An 18,441-nucleotide genomic window follows, 5' to 3' on the forward strand; every position below is an offset into this window, starting at 1 on the left:
CGGTGCCTTCCTGAGGTTGCAGTGCCCAGATTACCTCTCCGAGATAGTTGTTAAAGGGTTGTTTACAGCAGTGGACCCTCGGTGCTCCGGCCCCAGAAGATTCTTTGAGTTACGCTCTTTCAGGAGATCACTGTCCTTACCGAAGGCTTCCTCCGCGCCTTCGGCCTTTCCGGTGGCTGTTCAGGACGGGATTTCTGGTGCAAACGTAATTTCTTTGAATAAAACCAGTGAAGCATCATAGAAGGGAACGTGCTTTTATACGAGGGCTCCAACAGGATGCGAATAGGTCGAAACTGAGACCCGCCGACCCTGGCAACATCAGCTTTAAAGTAGCCTTAAAGCCCAACAGCCGAAGGTCGCGCCTCTCCGCGGCAGAAAACGCCACAGGCCACGGACTGTGAGGGAATATGACTAATATCACCTTGGAGAGGTTTGGAAAAAAAAAAACTGCTAAAGAAACACGTGCCAATGGAATTGTCAAAATGGGGTTTAAAAAGACAGCTGTCTTTCCGCTTAATACATGGAAATGCTCTTCTGTGGGAGCTGCTATTTTCGGCTGCACTATTGTGCTCTTGAGCCTCGTGAAATAGAGGGATGAACATTAATTTCCCACTGGAAATAAAGGCTCAGAGATGGTTTTAACTAAATGAACCATAATATTTTTTTTTAATGTTTTGCGTTGGTCTAAATTCGAGCAACTTAGAGGGATTACCGGAGACAAATTGCAAATTCAACACCTGGATTTAAATCCTACAAAGGGGAAGATGTCATGTCTGGGTAGGACTGGGGGAAGGCTGTAAGAAGGGATGTGTGATGGGTGTTTAGTCGAAGACTGTGTGTGTAGCTCAAGGCTCCGGCAGCTCTCCGGGAGGGCGGTAGGCTGCTGGGGGTCTACCAGCAAGGGGTGAAGGTTGGGGAGGTCCGTGCTCAGCAGCCTGGCCGTTTTTTTAACAGCCTGGAGTACTGTGGTAACCCGGCGGGGTGCAGAAAATGAGAATTAAATGAGGAATGTGGAGGTTTTGGTGGCTGGAGGGTGAACAGGCTTGGAAAAGAGGAGGCAGAGGTGGAGGAGGGTGTACGGCGAGATGGGGGGGAGGATGGAGGGGTGCTGGTACAAGGAGGCGGTGGGAGAGGGAAGATGGATGAGGGGGAACGGGCGTTTTTAACACTCGGGAATTAGCAGAGTTTAGAGCCACGTGTAGACGCAAAAAAAAAAAAAAAAAGAGCAGTGACCCTGACTTTAACAAGCTAGATTTTTCAACATTAAACATGACAGCCTGTAAGGAAAGCAGGAGCGGTGCCAGAGTAGTTTAACAACTTGTGCGGTGCGTCGCAGGAGCGTGGAAGCCTTTGGATAGCGGTTCAGCGTCTTTTTATTGTGTGTGGTATTTCGATCATCTTCCTTGTACTCGGATCGATTCCTGTGCTCTGATGCAAGGTTGAAGTAATTAATCTCTGTCAAAAATCGCTACCAGAGCCACGGCACCTCCTTTCCTTGACCATCAACACGCGCCCCAGGGTCTGAGCTCCGGCATCAGCGGAGGGAAGTGAAAAGGAGGAAAAGCCGTAAGCTCACATAGAGGGGTTAGGAGGAGGAGAGGAAAGCTTTATTAGGGATGAATCCGCAGCCTCAAGAAACAGGAGGTTCTGGTGTATGAAAAGAGTATTTTCAAAATGATTCCTGGTGCTCCCATCACCTTCAGTTGCGAACAGCGTGATAAAGGCATTAAAACGGTCCTTACAACCTAGGGATAACCGAAGGCTGTAGGAAGTCGTCAGCTGGCTTCCTCAAATTCATAATCTTCGGTTTTCTAACTCGGCTCAGCGTACCCCGAGGTGCGATCGCGATAGAAACGCCGAAGCCTCTTCCCGCACAGTCTGGCTCTGCCTGAGCAAAGCTCTGCTAACGTCCAGCTTCTGCCTCCAGCTCAGGCAGTTGCGAGCCAGGTCTGGACTCATTCCTGATCTCTGTCCTCGGGACTTTTGTGGTGCCGGGAGAGCTGGAATCTGGCTGGCAAGGTCTGGTCTGAGTGATGAATTCATCGTTCGCTCTGGAAGTTTGGATGGGAACTGGAGTTGCTTGGTGACTTTGAGGGAAAGCGTACATTTAGGAACTGTAATCATTTCAAATATAGCCTCGTAATTGCCATGTGGACACATTTTTCATTCCTGCCAGCAGACCAGTTCAGCGTAGACTTTTCTGCTTGGATTTTCAGGATTTCAGTTCTCGTCTAAATCAGGGTATTGGTGTGGATCAGGGCTTTGAGGAAGGAATTACTGCTAGCTGCCCGTCTCGAACTCTCCTAGGGGACAAGTGTTAGAACTTCCCAGCCGTTTGTTTGTGTCCTTGGAAGTTAAATAGAGTGAAGTGTGGTGGTTTCTCCAGACCCAAAAGCTTGCAACCTGGCCCTTTGAAACCAGGGCGGGGGGGTTTGTAAGTGTCAGCCCCAGTGTTTCTTTTGTTCCAAAACAAAACACCCTCCTGCCAGCCCCCTTGGGTGTCATCCAAGGTGGCAGTTAAATTAAAGTAGGGTCATCTGAGATCAAAGTTGCTGCTGCCAACAGCAGTAACAATGAAGGGAAGAGAGGTTTTGTTTCCTTCAAAAAAGACTGAAAAAGTGCATTTACCTTACGCTCTTTTGAACCTGGGTTTCCAGCGGTTTATAGCAGTTCTTTCAAGCTGCAGGAGGAAATTCCAGCTGCTGTGCTCTTACGCTGTTAATTTTGTTAAGCCTTTGTCAACCTTTTTTTCCTTTTTTTTTTTTTCTTCTTTTCTTGCAGATTATAGTACCTATAGCCAAGCTGCAGCTCAGCAGGGGTAAGTAGCATTATGGTCTTATCCTCTCTGTTTTAAAAAGATGTAATATAAGTATATAATAATTGTGGTTTAGTCTTAACTCAAGTACGTTTGTAAATCCTGTGGTTTTCCTTTAGCTTTTAGATTTTGTATTGCCATAGTATTTCAGCAGAAATCATTTGGATATGTGAAAACTGTCTTGTGATACGTGTTTTGCGCAAGTCAGAAATACGGCGATGCGTTATAAACGTCTTTAAATTCATTTTACAGCTACAGCGCGTATGCACCTCAGCCAGCTCAAGGATACGCACAGACCACCCAGGTAAAACATGGGACGGGTTTATAGTTGCTGCTGAATCACGTGTCTTCCAGCAAACTACACGGGGCTCTGCCAGCCACGAAAAACGCTGAGCGGCAACGTCAAAATCTGTCATTAGAAGTTGTCTTGTAGCTTCCCCCACAGCCCAAACTGCTTTCTTAAAGTGAAAACAACCTAAACGTCAAGGAGCCTCAACAGTCCCCTTCTTTGTTAATACATCCGAGCCTAAGGTGGCTGTTGTCGAGAGGGTTATAAAAGCCTGATTCGCGGTGTACGTTTGACACCACCGTGTTGGTGGGTGTTTTACTCAGCGGTGTAGGAGAGAAAAACCTAAAAAAAAATAGAAAGGGGGAGGAAATTGCCGTTTGTGAGATTGCAGCAGTTGGTCAAAGTAGGAGGAGGGAATAGACCTTTTTTTCATGGAGGTATTGTTGCTAAAGCTATTAATACGCTCAGTTGGCTAGACTGCAAAATGACGATGATCTTTAAGAGATTAATTAAACAATGCTTATTTTTAATCTTTGAGATTAATTAAACAATGCTTATTTTTAATCCTTAGAATACAGGTTACTAAAAACATTTGTATACACACTCCAAGTATGTTTTCAAAGGTAAACTTTTGTCCTCAAAAAGTAGTGTAGGTTGATTTTACCCCGCCTCTCCAGAGAGGTTTTTGAAGGGAGAATCCTGCCGCCCAAGAGTGTGTCTGTGTTACGGAGATAAAAACCACCACATTGTCATGTTGGAGCGTTAGTGAGCAGCTTTAAATCAGTTAATTCTGGTTGTGAAACAGCTTGGCTTTGGTGCTGCAGGGCTGAGCAGGAGCTACCTTCCTGTGCCTGCTCAGGCTACCTGTGCCGCGCTGCCTGCTGCTGCCTGCGCTAGCCAGTCCAAGGCAGGTGAGGCTGCGTGAATACTGCACTCGCTTGTTCCTGCGGCAGGGTAAGAAGGCCCCTTTGTGAAAAATACCGGTGTTAGAGGAGGAGCACAGGTTCAGTCTTGGCATTTGGGTCGGCTTAAATGAAGGTGAGGGTAACTTTTATTTTGAATAAGTATTTTGAGACCGAACAACTGCAAGAACTGCTACCAAATGTGCAGGTTACGCGGAAGGACAAGTGTAAGCAGACTGGCAAGAGTAAGAACAGAAGGCCTCAGCAACATCCTCTAGTGCGCGACTAAAACAATTAACCAACTAAACTCAGCTGCAGGCAAATAGCCATGGGAGGTTTGCAGCGTTTCCTGCCTCTCGATGTAGTGAGCTTCCGCAGACGGTGACATGTTCAGTCTGGTCAAGGCTTTTCTACTCTTGGTTAAGATCTGGGGCTTGAGTTCAGGGAGGCTGGCTCACGAGTAACACAGGCGTAGATCCCAAAAGGCACTTAAGTTCCAGGCTCCCACAGGAGTCGGTAAATCCCTTTGAGAATCTGGACGTTAAGGCTGTCTTCGTGTCGCTTCTTGAGCTGTAGCTAGAGTTTTATCCTAACCCAAACTGCTGGCCGCACAAAGCTGTTGGAAGTTGGCTGGTGCCTGAAGTTGGAGCCGGCTGGTCGGTGGCGCGGGGCCGAGGTAGCTGTTCAGCTGGTAAAACTGCAGCACCAGCAGCTCTGCGCTAATCCAGCCACGCTGCGCTGCCGGTCGGATCGCCACGACTGAGGAGTTGCTTTGCGGTGCTGTCTTCAGGATTGAGCCAGACAATGGGCAGAAGTGGTCCTTTAGTGATAGTCTAGACTTGAAAACGAGCTCCAGGGAAGGTGCGAGTTGAGAGCTGATCTCTCGCGGAGTGCAAAGGCACCGGGACGGTGGTAGCTGTAACCGGGATGGTTTGGTGATGGCAAGCCCTTGGATGCTCCTGCTGATCCCGTCCTTGGGTGCCTAAGTAAACTCCTATTTTTCAAACTGTTGGCCAGTGGGCATAAAGAATATTCAGAACAACTTCACTGAAACCTTAAATAGGTTTCTTCTAGTGAACACTAAAGCAGTTTTACGCTGAAGTAACTGACTTGTTTTACTTCGTGCAGTTCTGCCCTCTGAGTAGTCCCACTCCCCGTGTTTCAGGTGAGCCCTCGGGAGGTACCTGTGAGTGTTGATGGGTGCCCAGGCAATTATGAGGAGCTGGATGCTTTCATGTGTTGCTTTACCTAGAGCAGAGGTGTGTTGTGAAAACGTAAGAGGCTGCCCCTCCGGTCCTGGCATTGAAAAACTGCGTTTGTAACTTCATTACAGATCTGAACGGAAATTTGCAGTAGCACCCAAACTTTCACAGTAGCCTTGGCTTGACTCTGATTGCTTTCAGTACATCAGGTAACACAGATCCCCCAGTCTGTGTACATCACTGAAACAGTCTGTGTGTGTCTCTGCAACGCCTGTGAGTCGCTTCTGTTCATGAATTAAATTTGTGTCATTTTTGGAGCAGACATATGGGCAACAGAGTTACGGAACCTACGGACAACCCACCGACGTCAGCTACACGCAGCCCCAGACGACTGCGACGTACGGGCAGACTGCGTATGCAACGTCCTACGGGCAGCCTCCTACCGGTAAGAGCCCCCGTGCCTGCAAGGCTTGACTTATCCTGGGGAGAGAGTTGAGCTCAAGTCTGCGTCGGGGAACTCCAGCCCAAACCATACTGAATTCCTCTGGGCGGCTCTGATGTGGAAAGGGCTTCCTTCCTCAAGAGCCTGCCTTGAGCGAAGGGCAGCTTAAAACGATGCGAAGACGTGGGTGGGCTGAGAAGGAGTAAGTAAACGTGCCCGTTTAATTTTTCAGGGAACGTTTTGGGTGCTGGGTCATGCTGTGGAACTAAGCGTGGCTGCAGAGTGGACTGTGCCTAGAGCAAAGCAAACGCGAGCTGCGCGGCAGCGCTCCCTGGGAGCGTGTGCTCTGGCTGCTCTTGAGAACCCGTGTCCTCAGCACTTCGGTTGCCTGAAAATCGGATCGGGGAAGTGATGTACGCCTGTTCTGATAGTGTACCCTCTACTTTTTGTCTTGTGCTTCCCACAGTAGAAGGGACCAGTACAGGTTTGACTATCCTGCTCACTCTTGCATGGAAAAATGCTGTCTCATCCTGTCTAAACTTGTGGTGTTAACCCTTTAGGTGTCACTTGGTTTTAGCGCTAAAAACGTCCAGCATCAGAGCGCGCGCGCACGATGACAGGGAGAGTTTGCTAGGCTGCAGTGCTGTTTGCCATCTCCACCTCTCTGTAAAGTCTCCGAGTGGCGTACTTTATGGATAAAACTTCCTGAGCGCTAATGACAGCCGTGCCGAGGCGTTTCGGGTGAATCTAACCCCATTGTCCTACCGTTTCCTAAAGGGTAAACAGCCTGGTTAGACATGTCCAGACGTCCTGACCGCCACCTTTGCATGTTCCATGTTGCCTTTGGATTTCCAGTGCAGACGCATACGTCGCGTGTTCATTAACGCGCTGTGAACTATTCCAACGTGTGCTCTTTGAACTGGAGTTTTGTACGTACGAGTGTCTTCGTGTCTGGAAGAAACTGTTGAGACGTCGTTCAGTTCTGGTATATTTGGACTGAATATTCAGGAGACTTTGAAAAAGAAAGCAAATTTTCCTCCAAGTAGTGCATTGGGTACCGTTTTCTGCAGATTCATCCTTTGCTATGAGAGACATTGTAAAAATCTGTTAGAGTGGGAGCTTTCTTAAATAATTCCCAAAGCAAGGGAATACTGGGACAGACAGGTGATGGGGTCTCTGGCCGCAAAAGCCATCGAGGAATGCTTCATAAGGAAGAGGGGGAGGGAAAATATTAACCTATAGTCTATCCAGTTGTACGGCACTGAAAATATTTAACATCTTTACATGGATAAGGAAAATTTCTGCCTGGCAGTTAGCGCATGTCCTGCAGAATGAGAGCCAGTACCCTTTAGCCAGTGTCGCTGCGGCTTATCTACAGGGTTTTTTTTCCTTTCATTTAAAAGTATATGGACAGAAATTGGCAGCAAAAAGGATTTGCGGACTTCCAAAATCCCTTTCTTAGAAATGTTTGAGTCCCTTAATCCTTACTATGGACTCCAGTCCTGCAGGGGTCACAGGAAGCTGCGCTGTTTATGTTTTTGCTTGTCCCTTAGGAGTATATTTGCTGGAGGAATAATAATAATTAGTCACCTTTTCTGCACAGCTGCTTTTTTTTAGGCAAAAAGCTTCATTTTCTTTTCATCCAAAAAAAAAAAAGAAGAAAACTCAGGAAGTGGTCAAATGAAAGATCATATCGGGCCTTCAAGAAGTACGATTTGCCCCAATCCGCGTGGCGTTGGTCTGTGGCAGAACTGTTGATGTTATTCTCCAGGCAGAGTGCCAGGTTGTATTTATTCTTCCTACACCTGCCTCTCCTTGAGGAGCCAGAGCTGTGCAAATGAGACTGATCGTGCTTAAAGCCTGTCTCCCTCTCTCGGTCTCTGCCTTTCATACTAAATAAAGCCTGGGGTGTTGCCTGGGGCGTACATCTTTATGCCCTAAGAGACGTGCAATTTTTACGGTTGAATCTCAATTTATTTTTCCTAGGCATCGCCTTTTTTGTAGCAGAGGGATGCCTGCAATTACCTAAAAGCGAAGTGCCTTTTTTTGTCTTAACAGCCTGTTTTTCGGGTAAGATGCCGTTGTGGTCAGGGAAATTCAAATCCTGTGCGGATACACCCTCTCGGGACTCTGCAGGAACGGCAGAGACGGTTCCTCTGCATCGCCTCGGAGCCTCAGATGAGGGCTGTTGTAGCCTGCCTGGGGACCTTTCCGTCCCAAGCACTCTGCCGTCCAGCCTTGCGCTGGCTCCTGGGCCGCCCGCGGCGTGAGTTACTGCCCAGGTTGTGCTTCTTCCCTCCCCAGGGCTGTAGGAAAAGGCGTCTTGGGAGTCGCCCTGTCGCTTTGTTACGGAGAAGAGGGGTTCGGGAGCCTGCGGGCTCCTCTGCAGCTCCCCGGATGCCAGCTGGGTTAGGGGATTAATCGCCACCGTCAGATCTGTGGTCGTGGTTTGTTCTTTAATCGCTGTGGCGTATAGGCATGAATTGCAAGAGCAAATCAAGAGCTGCATCTGTTAGGGTTATCGGCTTTCTAACATGTTGTTTGGGGGCAAGGGCATCATTTCAGATGTTCAAGTATGAATCTCCTTTAAGTAGCTAAGTGGGAATTACTCTCTAAGGACAGCCAGCCCCCTCTTCTCTTTTTACCTGTGAAATTCAGTGTTATGTATATTTTAAGTTTCTAACGTGTTTAGAATTTGAAAGGAGCGCACCCGTAGCTGTCTTGGCTACCGCAATAATCTGTGGTACCAAAATAGAGCAGAGAGAGGGTAGCCTGTGCGTCCCCTTCTCCAGACCCTCGCTGGTAGAAGCTACCAGCATGCCAAAGAGGAGTCGGCTCTCTTTGGGCACGCAGACCCCGTGGGTAGCTTTTAATACTGTTTGCAGCAGGGAGAAGCCTTCAAAAACTGCTGCTTGCTGACGTGAAGCCTGCTTATTTCGGAATAAATCTCTTTGAATCCAGTATTTTCAGCTGGTGTTCTCTGAGGACCAAATCCTGCAAGCTTCCCCTCCGCCTGAAGAATTCCTAGACTTCAATAAGGGTTTTGTTTGCAGGCTTGGATACTTTGAGAGGAAACTGAGCCACGTAACTGGACTTCTTAAGCAGATGATCAAAGTTCTTCTGTTACCTTTTTCTTACAGTAGCTGTTCCGCAGACTCACTGTTTATCTTACTAAGTGGTGGGGGGAGGAGAGAGAAGTGATGTAATGCAAATGCCCCCCTCAAAAATACGGCTCTTGGGGATTTTCAGAGTATCTAAACTAAGTTGTTGAAATGAAAATTTAGAGCAGTGGGATGTTAAATCACTGCCTTTTCTTTCTTTGGTACAAACCCTTCCAGCTGAGCACACTTGCACAAGGGAAATGCTCCTTCCAGAGCTGAAGCGTTAAAATTCAGGATTTTTTTTTCCCTCCCTTTTATTCTATTGACTGTGCAGAGCCAGGTGTTAGCAGACCTGCTCGCTTGCTTGATTGGAGGGGTTAGTGCTGCCAGTAAGAGTACCGAGAAAGGCGGCCCAGATGTGGGAGGACCAGCCTGTGGCTCCGAGTCTGACGCGAACAGCCGAGGGCAAGGCTGTGGCCTTACTGCAGACTGTACTTACGCAAACAGCAGGCTTTTTTAGTAAGTGGTCAGGCTTCGGCCAGTTCAAATAAGGATTCCTTTAACTTCTGGTGTCAGTGCTCTCTGTGGAAAAGCTGTGGTGGCTGACATTTAAGTGTTTGGACTGTATAAATTTGTCCGAGGCTCTAAAAATCATGCTCATTTTATCCTGTTTGGCATCGTCCCATTCACCCCGCTCAGCAACGCTCAGAACAGGACTTTGCTTTTCAGACAACTTCCCAGCGAAAAGGAATAATGACGGTGAAAACGGATTTGCTAGTGATCGGCACGAGCCGTTTCCTGGTGGGAGACGAGCTTACTGTCTCGCTTTCGTGTTTCCAGGTTGGCAGCCCTGCGATGTGGGAGCCAGCCTGTGGCGTTCAGCAGGAGGGCGGTAGCGTGACGAGCGCTGGGGGGGCCCAGGGCAGGAGGAATGAGGCTTGGTGGGAGCGGGCAGGGGCTTTTTAGGCTGGCCGTTGCAGGTGACAAGAGTGGACAGGCTTGTGTCCCCTTCATCGGGATCCTGAGGCTAACCAGAAAACTCAAGAGCGTCACTCGGGACAGAAAGCTGAAGTTTGGGGTTTTTTAACTACTGCGCTGTGCCAACTTCCTCCTCTCGCTTCTCTTCCTCTTTACTCACTGATTCAGAGAGCCACTGGGAAGGGTCCTGATTTTGTAGCAGGGACGACGAGATGTGGAAGTACTGCGGTGCTTCGGGAGGGCACGCTCTATTCTGCTGGAAGTATATTTGTTTTGCAAATTAGGGAATTGAAATAAAAAGCTACAGCACAATGTGCGTAAAATGCTGTATAATTAGAAGGAAGAGTATGTCACAAGTGTCCTATGCTTATTAAAAATAAGAAGCGATGGAGAAGCTGTTACCTTAATTGATGCAATTAAGATCACATCAATAAGACTGAGACCAGTTGGCTGCTCTTTGGCAATCGATGTTTTATATTTTTAGTAAGTCAGCTTTTGCTAACAAAATTTTTAATTGGTCTTTTTTCATGTAAGTCTCCGTTTCACAATTTGAAAAACTGCTCGCAAGGTTCGTAACTATAAAAAGCCACCGTGTTAATGCCGGGTTTATAGTTCATCTTTGTGACAAGCCAAATGGTCGGCTAAATTATACAGCGGCGGCTGCTGGAAGCACTAATTTAAATGGAGCTGTTTTGGGATCTTGGATGTTCTTGTAAAATTGTTCAGAAATAAATGTATGATCTCTAAGCTTTTTACCTAAAAGAAACTGAAATTCTGAGAAGAGCGAAGGTACATAAAACATCAGGAGCTACCTTATGTGTCTTTTTTGACCTTTCTCTTCAGTTAAAGCAAATGTAAAGTGCTTTTCTTTTGTTTGCAGAATTACTGATTTAAAATAAGACTTCATAAATGGCTCAAAAAGACTTGTCAAGTCAGCCTGGTGCCATTTTGTGCTTTCATTTTTCAAAAAAGCTGAAAGGATGGGACCGTACTTCTTAAATCGATTGGATTTCTTTTCCTTTAGGGCTAACGGGAGCTTTGTTTAGTCTTCCTGTGTTCAGAAGACGCTGCATGCCTCAGCTTGCCCTGTGTGCGCTTTGTTACATTAGCTGTGAGCTTCAGTAGCTGTAAACAAACAGCCTTTGGATGCTGATTGAAGGGTGGCTTCCAGAAAGCTCCTCGGAGCGTGGTTTTTGGATGGTGAGGGTAGAGCTGGGGCTGTAGGCTGAGGCTTCCCAGGGCGGGGGGTTTCTCTGAGGAAGGCGAAGGGGCAGCGTGGGTTAGTTCATCGTTTTGGGGTTATCTGTGATACTTTTGCAGTGGTAAAATCTGTGCTGTGCCCGGGGCCTGATAAACCGTCAGCAGAAGCGCAGTAGTCTGAAACGTTACGAGTGAAGGTCGCCAAACTAATCTGATGAGGCTGTCGTCTGTTCTAGGTTATACCACCCCAACTGCCCCCCCAGCCTACAGTCAGCCCGTCCAGGGGTACGGCACAGCCGCCTACGATACTAACACCGCTACGGTTACCACCACCCAGGCTTCCTACGCAGCACCGTCCGCTTACGGCACCCAGCCCGCCTACCCAGCCTACGGGCAGCAGCCAGCAGCGTCCGCTCCCGCAAGGTAACGTCTGGTTCCTCTCTTCCTCCTAAGGCTGTGTTTGCTCTGCTCTTGGGGAGCAACAGCACACCGCCCGCTGAACTGGGGCCCGCTGGTTTCGCTTACGCCTTTTCTCTGCCTGCTGCGCTTGAGCTTTGCTCTTGCTGCATCCGATCCCAGCGCGTTTCAGGGCTGGGGGAAAGCCGCGTAGGCAGGTTCTGCTCCGGCAGGGTGAGTCAGCACTGTTACTGGGAGATGAGAGCAACCAAGCAGCAAAAATGGGCTCTTGACTCACGATGCAGAACAGAAAACGGACCAGTCTGATCTGACCTTGAGTCACAGAGTCAGGCAGGATACCGTTACGTACTGTGACTTCTTGAGTGGATGCACATGCTGTAGACAATTTCCTTTTTAAATCTCTTGTGTCTGAGCACTGTCACTAGTATATTTAGTTTAATTGTTTGCTCAGGATATGAAATATTTAGAATACATAATGGAAACTTGTTTAGTAGTGAGTAAAAACTGCTTTATTCGTTTACCTGATGTTTGTAGCAACCACTCCAGTAAGGAAAGGGGGAGCTTGGCACAGCTCTGTCCGTATCTGTCATATTACACTTGTAAGTATGAATCCTGACACCATTTAAAGTATTTTTTTTCCCAGCTTGTACGACAAAAGTAGCCTAACTCTTTTTATTCCGCTCTGATAAACACTGAGAGATTGTAAACGGTATGGGACAAATACAAAAGAAGGGGACCTGCGAGTCACATGCAAAGGGTTCTCTTTGTTTTCAGGCCTTGAGAGTTAATACAAAACATAGAATCACAGAATCGTTTCGGTTGGAAGGGACCTTTAAAGGTCATTTAATCCAACCCCCAACATCCTTTCCCTTTCATCGGATGACGTATGTGGGGCAGTATCTGCTTGCACTGGATTCTAAACCAAACAGCGGTGCGTTTAACTGACAGCGTTTCTGGCTGCTTTTGAGCTAATCGTTTCCAAGCGTTGTGCAAAACCAGCTCGAGCGGAGGGGCAGTGCCGCTGACCGCTTTCCTGGCCACTTCACATCCTCGACTCAATTCTAGAGCCAGTCTAAATCCCTCGCCTTCGGTTTCATAACACAGCTGGTGAGCAGAAGCTGTAGTACTCTGGGCTCTCTGTTCAGGATGCTGCCCGGGCCTTTCCTGATGGCAGGGGACTGTGCAAATACCCAGTCAGCAGGTGCTAAAATGTTTATAGTGTTTAATGAGTTTATATTAGCTGCTGCCAGAGTGATGGACACCGATGCGGTGCCAGCTTGTAACGCTACCCAAAGAAATAGGTAGTGCTGTTCTGTCTTGGGGAGGGGGGCTTGATCTGAGCGCCTTCGCTGCTACCAGAGGTGGGGGTTTGCACCAATGTTTCCTTCTTGTTCAATATTGCTCCGTAGACCCCAGGATGGCAGCAAACCAGCAGAGACCAGCCAGCCACAATCGAGTACGACGGGCTACAGCCAGCCCAGCCTAGGGTATGGACAGAGCAACTACAGCTATCCTCAGGTGCCTGCCAGCTACCCCATGCAGCCGGTCACTGCGCCTCCCTCCTATCCTCCTACCAGGTAACTCTCCCAGCAGGCTAAGCCTCATGCAGCTGGCGTGGGAACTTTCAGGTTAGCTTGGGCAAAAGGGGGATTTCTCGAGGGATTTTAAACGAACAGATGTAAAAGGAGGTTTGGTGTCCTGGGAGGAGGGAGGTGTGGTTCTTGTTGGTGTGCTCCTTGTCGTAGGGAAGACGCGGCTGTGATTGAGTGCGTAAGTGTCTCTGCGTACATACCTGCAGCAGCAAGGCGTAACGACGACATATGTTTTTAAGAAATTTCCTAGATACGGAGTGTGTTATAGCGACCTTTCGCTGCCTTTACACGTGGCTTTGACAAGGGGCTCGCCTCTTCCCCTCAGGTGTCTTTAATGTGCTGATGCTGACTTCTAAAGTGTGTGTTTTGAAATTCTCAAAGCCCGAGATGCGTGAGGGGGGGAGACTGTTTTATTATCCATCAGCTGAAAATACTGCAGTGCCAGGGCAGAAAGGGAGACCGTTAATTGCATTGCCACTGATTTTTGCCCTGGCATTTCTGCCTCTTTCTAGAGGTACGAATAAATTGTGAACGGTCGCGTGGATTTTGCTTTTAGCAGTCTACCGGGTTTATTTTGTCTCCTGCCACCAGACTAGCCTCCACAGAATGACTTCACCTTTTTAAATGGTTTACAACAGTACATATGGCTTATAATTGCATTACCTTCTACCTGTGAGCCACTTCTGCAGCCTAATGCACGTTGCCAGTGAACTGGCTCGTCTTTCCATCTTTTCAATGCTTTTGTCTTCCAGCTATTCCTCTACACAGCCAAGCAGTTACGATCAGAGCACTTACTCCCAGCAGAGCACCTACGGGCAACAGAGCACCTACGGACAACAGACTAGCTATGGCCAGCAAAGCAGCTACGGGCAGCAGCCGCCGCCGACTAGTTACCCGCCCCAGACGGGATCCTACAGCCAGGCCCCAAGCCAGTACAGCCAGCAGAGCAGCAGTTACGGCCAACAGAGTGAGTGCGCTTAGCAGAGCCGCGTGGTTGCGGAGGAAAGGGTCGGCCCCCCCCTTGCCCTCGCAGGGTGGGCTGCCTCTGAAGGAGGCTTGGCGTTGCTTTGGGTCTAAAGCTTGCAGCTGCGTCGAAGGGAGAGCATGCTGTAGCTGGGTTTTGCCCTTTCTCGCTGACAAACGGCTTGCCTGCTGCAGCGGCAAATCGTGATACTCCCCTCAGCGTGGCGAAGGTGAACGGATGCTCGAAAAACACAGGAGCACAAAATACCGTTGTGGCTGGTGCAGGCAAGGCTTGGTGTAAACCATTCTGTTTGGCCAGGTGGCAGTTCTGCAGAAGTCCTACTGGCAGGGCCTAATGTAAAACTTGATTCCGCAAACGGAAAGCGGTGCATCTCTCCTTAAATTAACGCTGTTGCTGTAAGCGCTGTTGCTGTAAGCGCTGTAGCGAGTGATTGGTGCTGAAGGCAGGTAAAAGGGCTTAAAAAGGGGACAGGCAGCTTCGACCCGCTCTTGTCTGCAGCTCCCTAACGTGTTTCTTACAAACTTCCTCAGGCTCGTTCCGTCAGGACCATCCTAGCAGCATGAACGTATACGGGCAGGAATCCGGAGGCTTTTCAGGCCCAGGAGAGAACCGGAATATGAGCGGCCCTGATAACCGGGGCAGGGGAAGAGGGGGATATGATCGCGGAGGCATGAGCAGAGGTGGGCGGGGAGGAGGACGCGGTGGAATGGGGTAAGAGCAAATCTTTTCTCCTTTTATCTAATTCTGTTTTACCCGTAGGATTTGAAATGGAAAGAAGGGACTGAAAGGTTGGCATTCCCAACGGTACTTCCATGGAGAACATCTCTGTAGCAGCATTGCTTCTAATCCATGGAAATATTATCTCGGGGGAAATAGGAGCAGGATCTATTTTTTTCGTCCTGCAGCTGGTTGGGCCCCGGGGGGGGGGGAAATTAGGGGTATTGCTAAACCTGGAACTTTCAGCTCCCTTCGTGGTCGCGCAGAGGTGAAATCCTCTGCGGGGTTTAACAGTAACTCCGGATCGAACACACACAAACCTTCCGCCAGGTCCAGGAGTCAGTCGCTCCCTGTGCCTCAGTAGTGGGGGTCTTGACGGTTCAGGTATGTACAGGGCAGAAGCCTGGGGTCAGCCCCGTGTTATGCCGTCGGCCTCTTCACCTCAGCAGTAGCTCGCGGAGCTACGTCTGCAAGTGTGTGCCTGGGGCAGATTGCTGCTGTCGAAGCCATGACTCTGAGTGGCCGGAACACTTAGAGCTTGGTCGGAGTGTGAAGAAAGACCCCCGAGACAGCAGAGAGGTCTGGCTTGGCTCCCCGGACTGCTCCCCCTTGGAGCTTTCAGGTGGTCTGAATCAGTTTGGCCATGTTAACTGATGGCAAAACCTGGTTTGGTAAACCTGCGCCTTCAGGTCAGCAGCGCGTCTCCCTGCCCGTGATGTTTGTTTTGCTAGAGGCGAGGAAGGAGGACTAATCCCAAAGGCTCCTAAGAGAAGGAAGGTGTAGCTTTGTGTGTGTTCCATCCCTTCGCCCCGTCGCTCAGAGCTATGCAGAGTGTCCCTAGGTGCACACTGGAGATGTGGCGCGGGATGCACAGTGCTAGCCCTGGTACTCGGCAGGGCGGCCGGAACCGCAGCTTCTCCTCGCTAGGCAACTTCTGAAGGTGTTTTACAACCTGGTGGCAACCGGAGTTTGGCAAATCGATAGTCCCATTCTGCATAGCTCTGTCGAAATGAAGTGGCGTGAAATCTTTATCGGAGAAATACAACTACCGGTGTACGGAAATAGAAGAAAAAGACTGGCTTGTGTTGGAACGCATCTGGCTTGAATTGGCTCGAGTGGAACAGAGTTCCGTGGTTCTGCATAAAGATTTCACCCATGATGTATTTATCTCTAATGGTTTAAAGTAGATGCAGACACTGGAAATGTCTATCATCACATCTTAAAATTTTAGCCCCTTCGGAGCTTCTCATCCAAAAGATTTGTCATCCGTCTCTTGATTTCACACCCTAATCTGAGCTTAAATTGCGTACGTAGTGATTTCCACCTGACTAGACCATTACAAAGGGTCCCCTGCTTTATGGACGTAGGCTTTCTGCTGTCCATAGAAAAGGTGGCCTCCCTATGAACGCCAAGGGGCAGGTAGGGGAACTCGGCCCTTCCTATCACGCTGTGGTGATGGATTTCAGTGTCTCCGGCAGGTAAGGAGCTCGATGTTATTAACGTGCCCTTTTTCATTGACTCAATTATTTTATATTTTCATTGGCTGTTAAACATGGAAACTTTTTAACATGCTTTGTCGCATTTATATGCTACAGGTTACAAAGTGAGAGCCTTGTATACACTTCAATACTTAAAAAGTACCCGTACTCAGTACTCAGCCGGCAGCATAATGAAAAGTGGGACTAGACACGGTGTCCATATGGAGAGGAAAAATATACATAGAATATTTTTAACCAAATGTATTCATTGTATAAATGGAATCCTTCTGTAACTTTGGTAACTGCATACTTGTTGTTTGGTAATAAAACCAGAGGAGGTATACTACTTTAGAATTGTGTAACGTTAAAAAGTGTAAACGTATGTGTTTAAAAAGAGAGACATTACGTAAATGGTGTGTACTTTAACGAGAGGAGGCAAAGCTGCATGCAACAGCTTGAAACTGTGTATTGACGACTCTTTTTTTTCCAGTATTAGAGGTGCAATACTTGCTAGAAAATAGGCGGTGCTCTCCCTCCCCTGCTCGTCTCCTTCCAAACGGCTTTTTGTCTTTCCAAAAAGAGCAAGAAACGTCAAAATCCTTTTCAGGTGGCATTTTCCTAATTAACCAGCGCTTGAAAGCAGTCTTAGCTGCACGCTTCAGCCAAAGCTTTTGAGGAAAGCTGCGGCCGTGAGTTTGCGTTGGCGCGTGCCGAAATCTTCCGTTCTGGTCTGTGTCCACAAAGCTGCACCCCAGGCCTTCGAGCCCCCGCTGTATTCTGTAAGCTCTCCCTCCACAGAGACTTGTTAAATTCAGTAGCGACCTGAATGTATGGCTTTATACCGAGGTTTTTAGCGGAAATGTCATCGGAACTGTGTTGTAGGTATCGCGTATGGTTGTCTCCTACCTTTTTAACTGTTAATGTCAGGGACCCGCGGGCTCGTTTCGCTCTCGTGCTGCGAGAGGCTGAGGGTGCACCTTTATGGACACACGGAGGGGAGGGAGTTGACCAGCAAACGACCCCACGATTTCTCCGAAGCAAAAGCCCCATTTACAACGCTCGAAAACATTTTTTGCCAAGTATTGCACTGATAATACCCATACAAGTAACGCAAGGGTACCGACAGCAAAGTGGTGTCTAAAACCAGACAAGCGAGGTTGCGTATATGTAAAGGAAATTTGAGCGAGCTGCCCTGAAGAAAGGCATAGTGCCGAGATGAGACAGAGAGAGACAGATGCATTGTTTGGAGATGTTTAGCCAGTGCCCTTCTTCCCAGTGAGCCGCAGAGGCTCAGAGCGGTACTGGCTTTGTAAAGGGAAAGGCCTTCATTTCTTCGTTTATCCCCCCAGCAGCGCTGGAGAGCGAGGTGGCTTCAATAAGCCTGGTGGTAAGTTTTTGAGCATTACAATGGATAGTGTTAAAAAAAAAAAAAAAAAAAAAAAATTACAGTCAGTTTTTAGAACAAAGTGTAATTTTTATTAGTTTAAGTGGTTAAAATGACATATGCAACAAGACCGTAACGGGTACTGCCGGCAATGCCTAGGGGTATGCGGTTACAGGACACAGGGTAACTTGGAAGAATTGAGCAACCACTTCTGTAATTTGGGGAAAATAAATGGTTTGGATTTAATAAATTTTTCGTAAAGTAACTTTTTATTAATGAACGTAAAACTGATTGGCCTGGTAAAGCACTTTAAAAAAAAAAAAAAAAAAAGAAAGAAAGGAAAGTGTAATAGCGGTTAATGGTTTGAAAGGCTGCTAAAAATAGCAAACCGATCACCAAGTAAAAGGTGCATTGCTGATGTTTTTGCAATGCAGGTCAATTGGAGTTTAACCGGCGCCATCGAATGGTGGTCATAAGTAGATAGTATTGTGTGTGTCGGTTCTTCAGCCCGCAAGGCGTGCACTAACACAGCTTCTTATGATTCTTTCCCGACTGGCAGGACACATGGAAGAAGGACCGGACCTTGATTTAGGTAATTGCCGATAACTGCTGGGGACTCTCTCCCGAGCTCGCGAGGTTGAGGCTTCCGTGCTCGGTCTCTGCTCCAGACGAGGGCTGTAGCCACGGGAGGCGTTAGCCCCGCGGCGTGCCCCTTCTGTAGGAGCACGAGGACGCTCTGCCATTTGCAGGCTCTCTCCCGCCATTTCGTTCGTTTCTCGATTCCCTGATTCATCAGAAGAGCCGGACTGGTGGAAAACGGCACGTGTTTGTGAGATGCTTACCCTTCTCCGCGGGAGCTAGGGGGGCTTTCGGGAGAGCTGCTCCGCGGCTGTTTGGTTCAGCAGAAAGCCCTTTATCAGGCAGCCTTAGCCTGGAGCT

At 48.3% G+C, this 18,441-nt stretch overlaps 1 protein-coding gene across 1 annotated transcript in view; it reads left to right on the forward strand.

The window, feature by feature from the left end:
- EWSR1 (EWS RNA binding protein 1) overlaps positions 1 to 18,441 on the forward strand; it is a gene marked incomplete at its 3' end in the record, with an annotated part of 24,987 nt that overhangs the window by 4,548 nt on the left and 1,998 nt on the right. The window contains exons 3-11 of the mRNA XM_009276364.1: positions 2,782 to 2,818; positions 3,068 to 3,119; positions 5,530 to 5,653; positions 11,166 to 11,352; positions 12,756 to 12,923; positions 13,691 to 13,905; positions 14,454 to 14,634; positions 17,468 to 17,505; positions 18,062 to 18,094. Of these exons, the coding sequence (XP_009274639.1) occupies positions 2,782 to 2,818; positions 3,068 to 3,119; positions 5,530 to 5,653; positions 11,166 to 11,352; positions 12,756 to 12,923; positions 13,691 to 13,905; positions 14,454 to 14,634; positions 17,468 to 17,505; positions 18,062 to 18,094 (1,035 nt within the window). The remainder of the gene's footprint in view (positions 1 to 2,781; positions 2,819 to 3,067; positions 3,120 to 5,529; positions 5,654 to 11,165; positions 11,353 to 12,755; positions 12,924 to 13,690; positions 13,906 to 14,453; positions 14,635 to 17,467; positions 17,506 to 18,061; positions 18,095 to 18,441) is intronic.

This window comes from Aptenodytes forsteri, unplaced genomic scaffold, assembly GCF_000699145.1.
Source record: "Aptenodytes forsteri isolate BGI_AS27 unplaced genomic scaffold, ASM69914v1 Scaffold129, whole genome shotgun sequence".
NCBI classification, from domain to species: Eukaryota; Metazoa; Chordata; class Aves; order Sphenisciformes; family Spheniscidae; genus Aptenodytes; species Aptenodytes forsteri.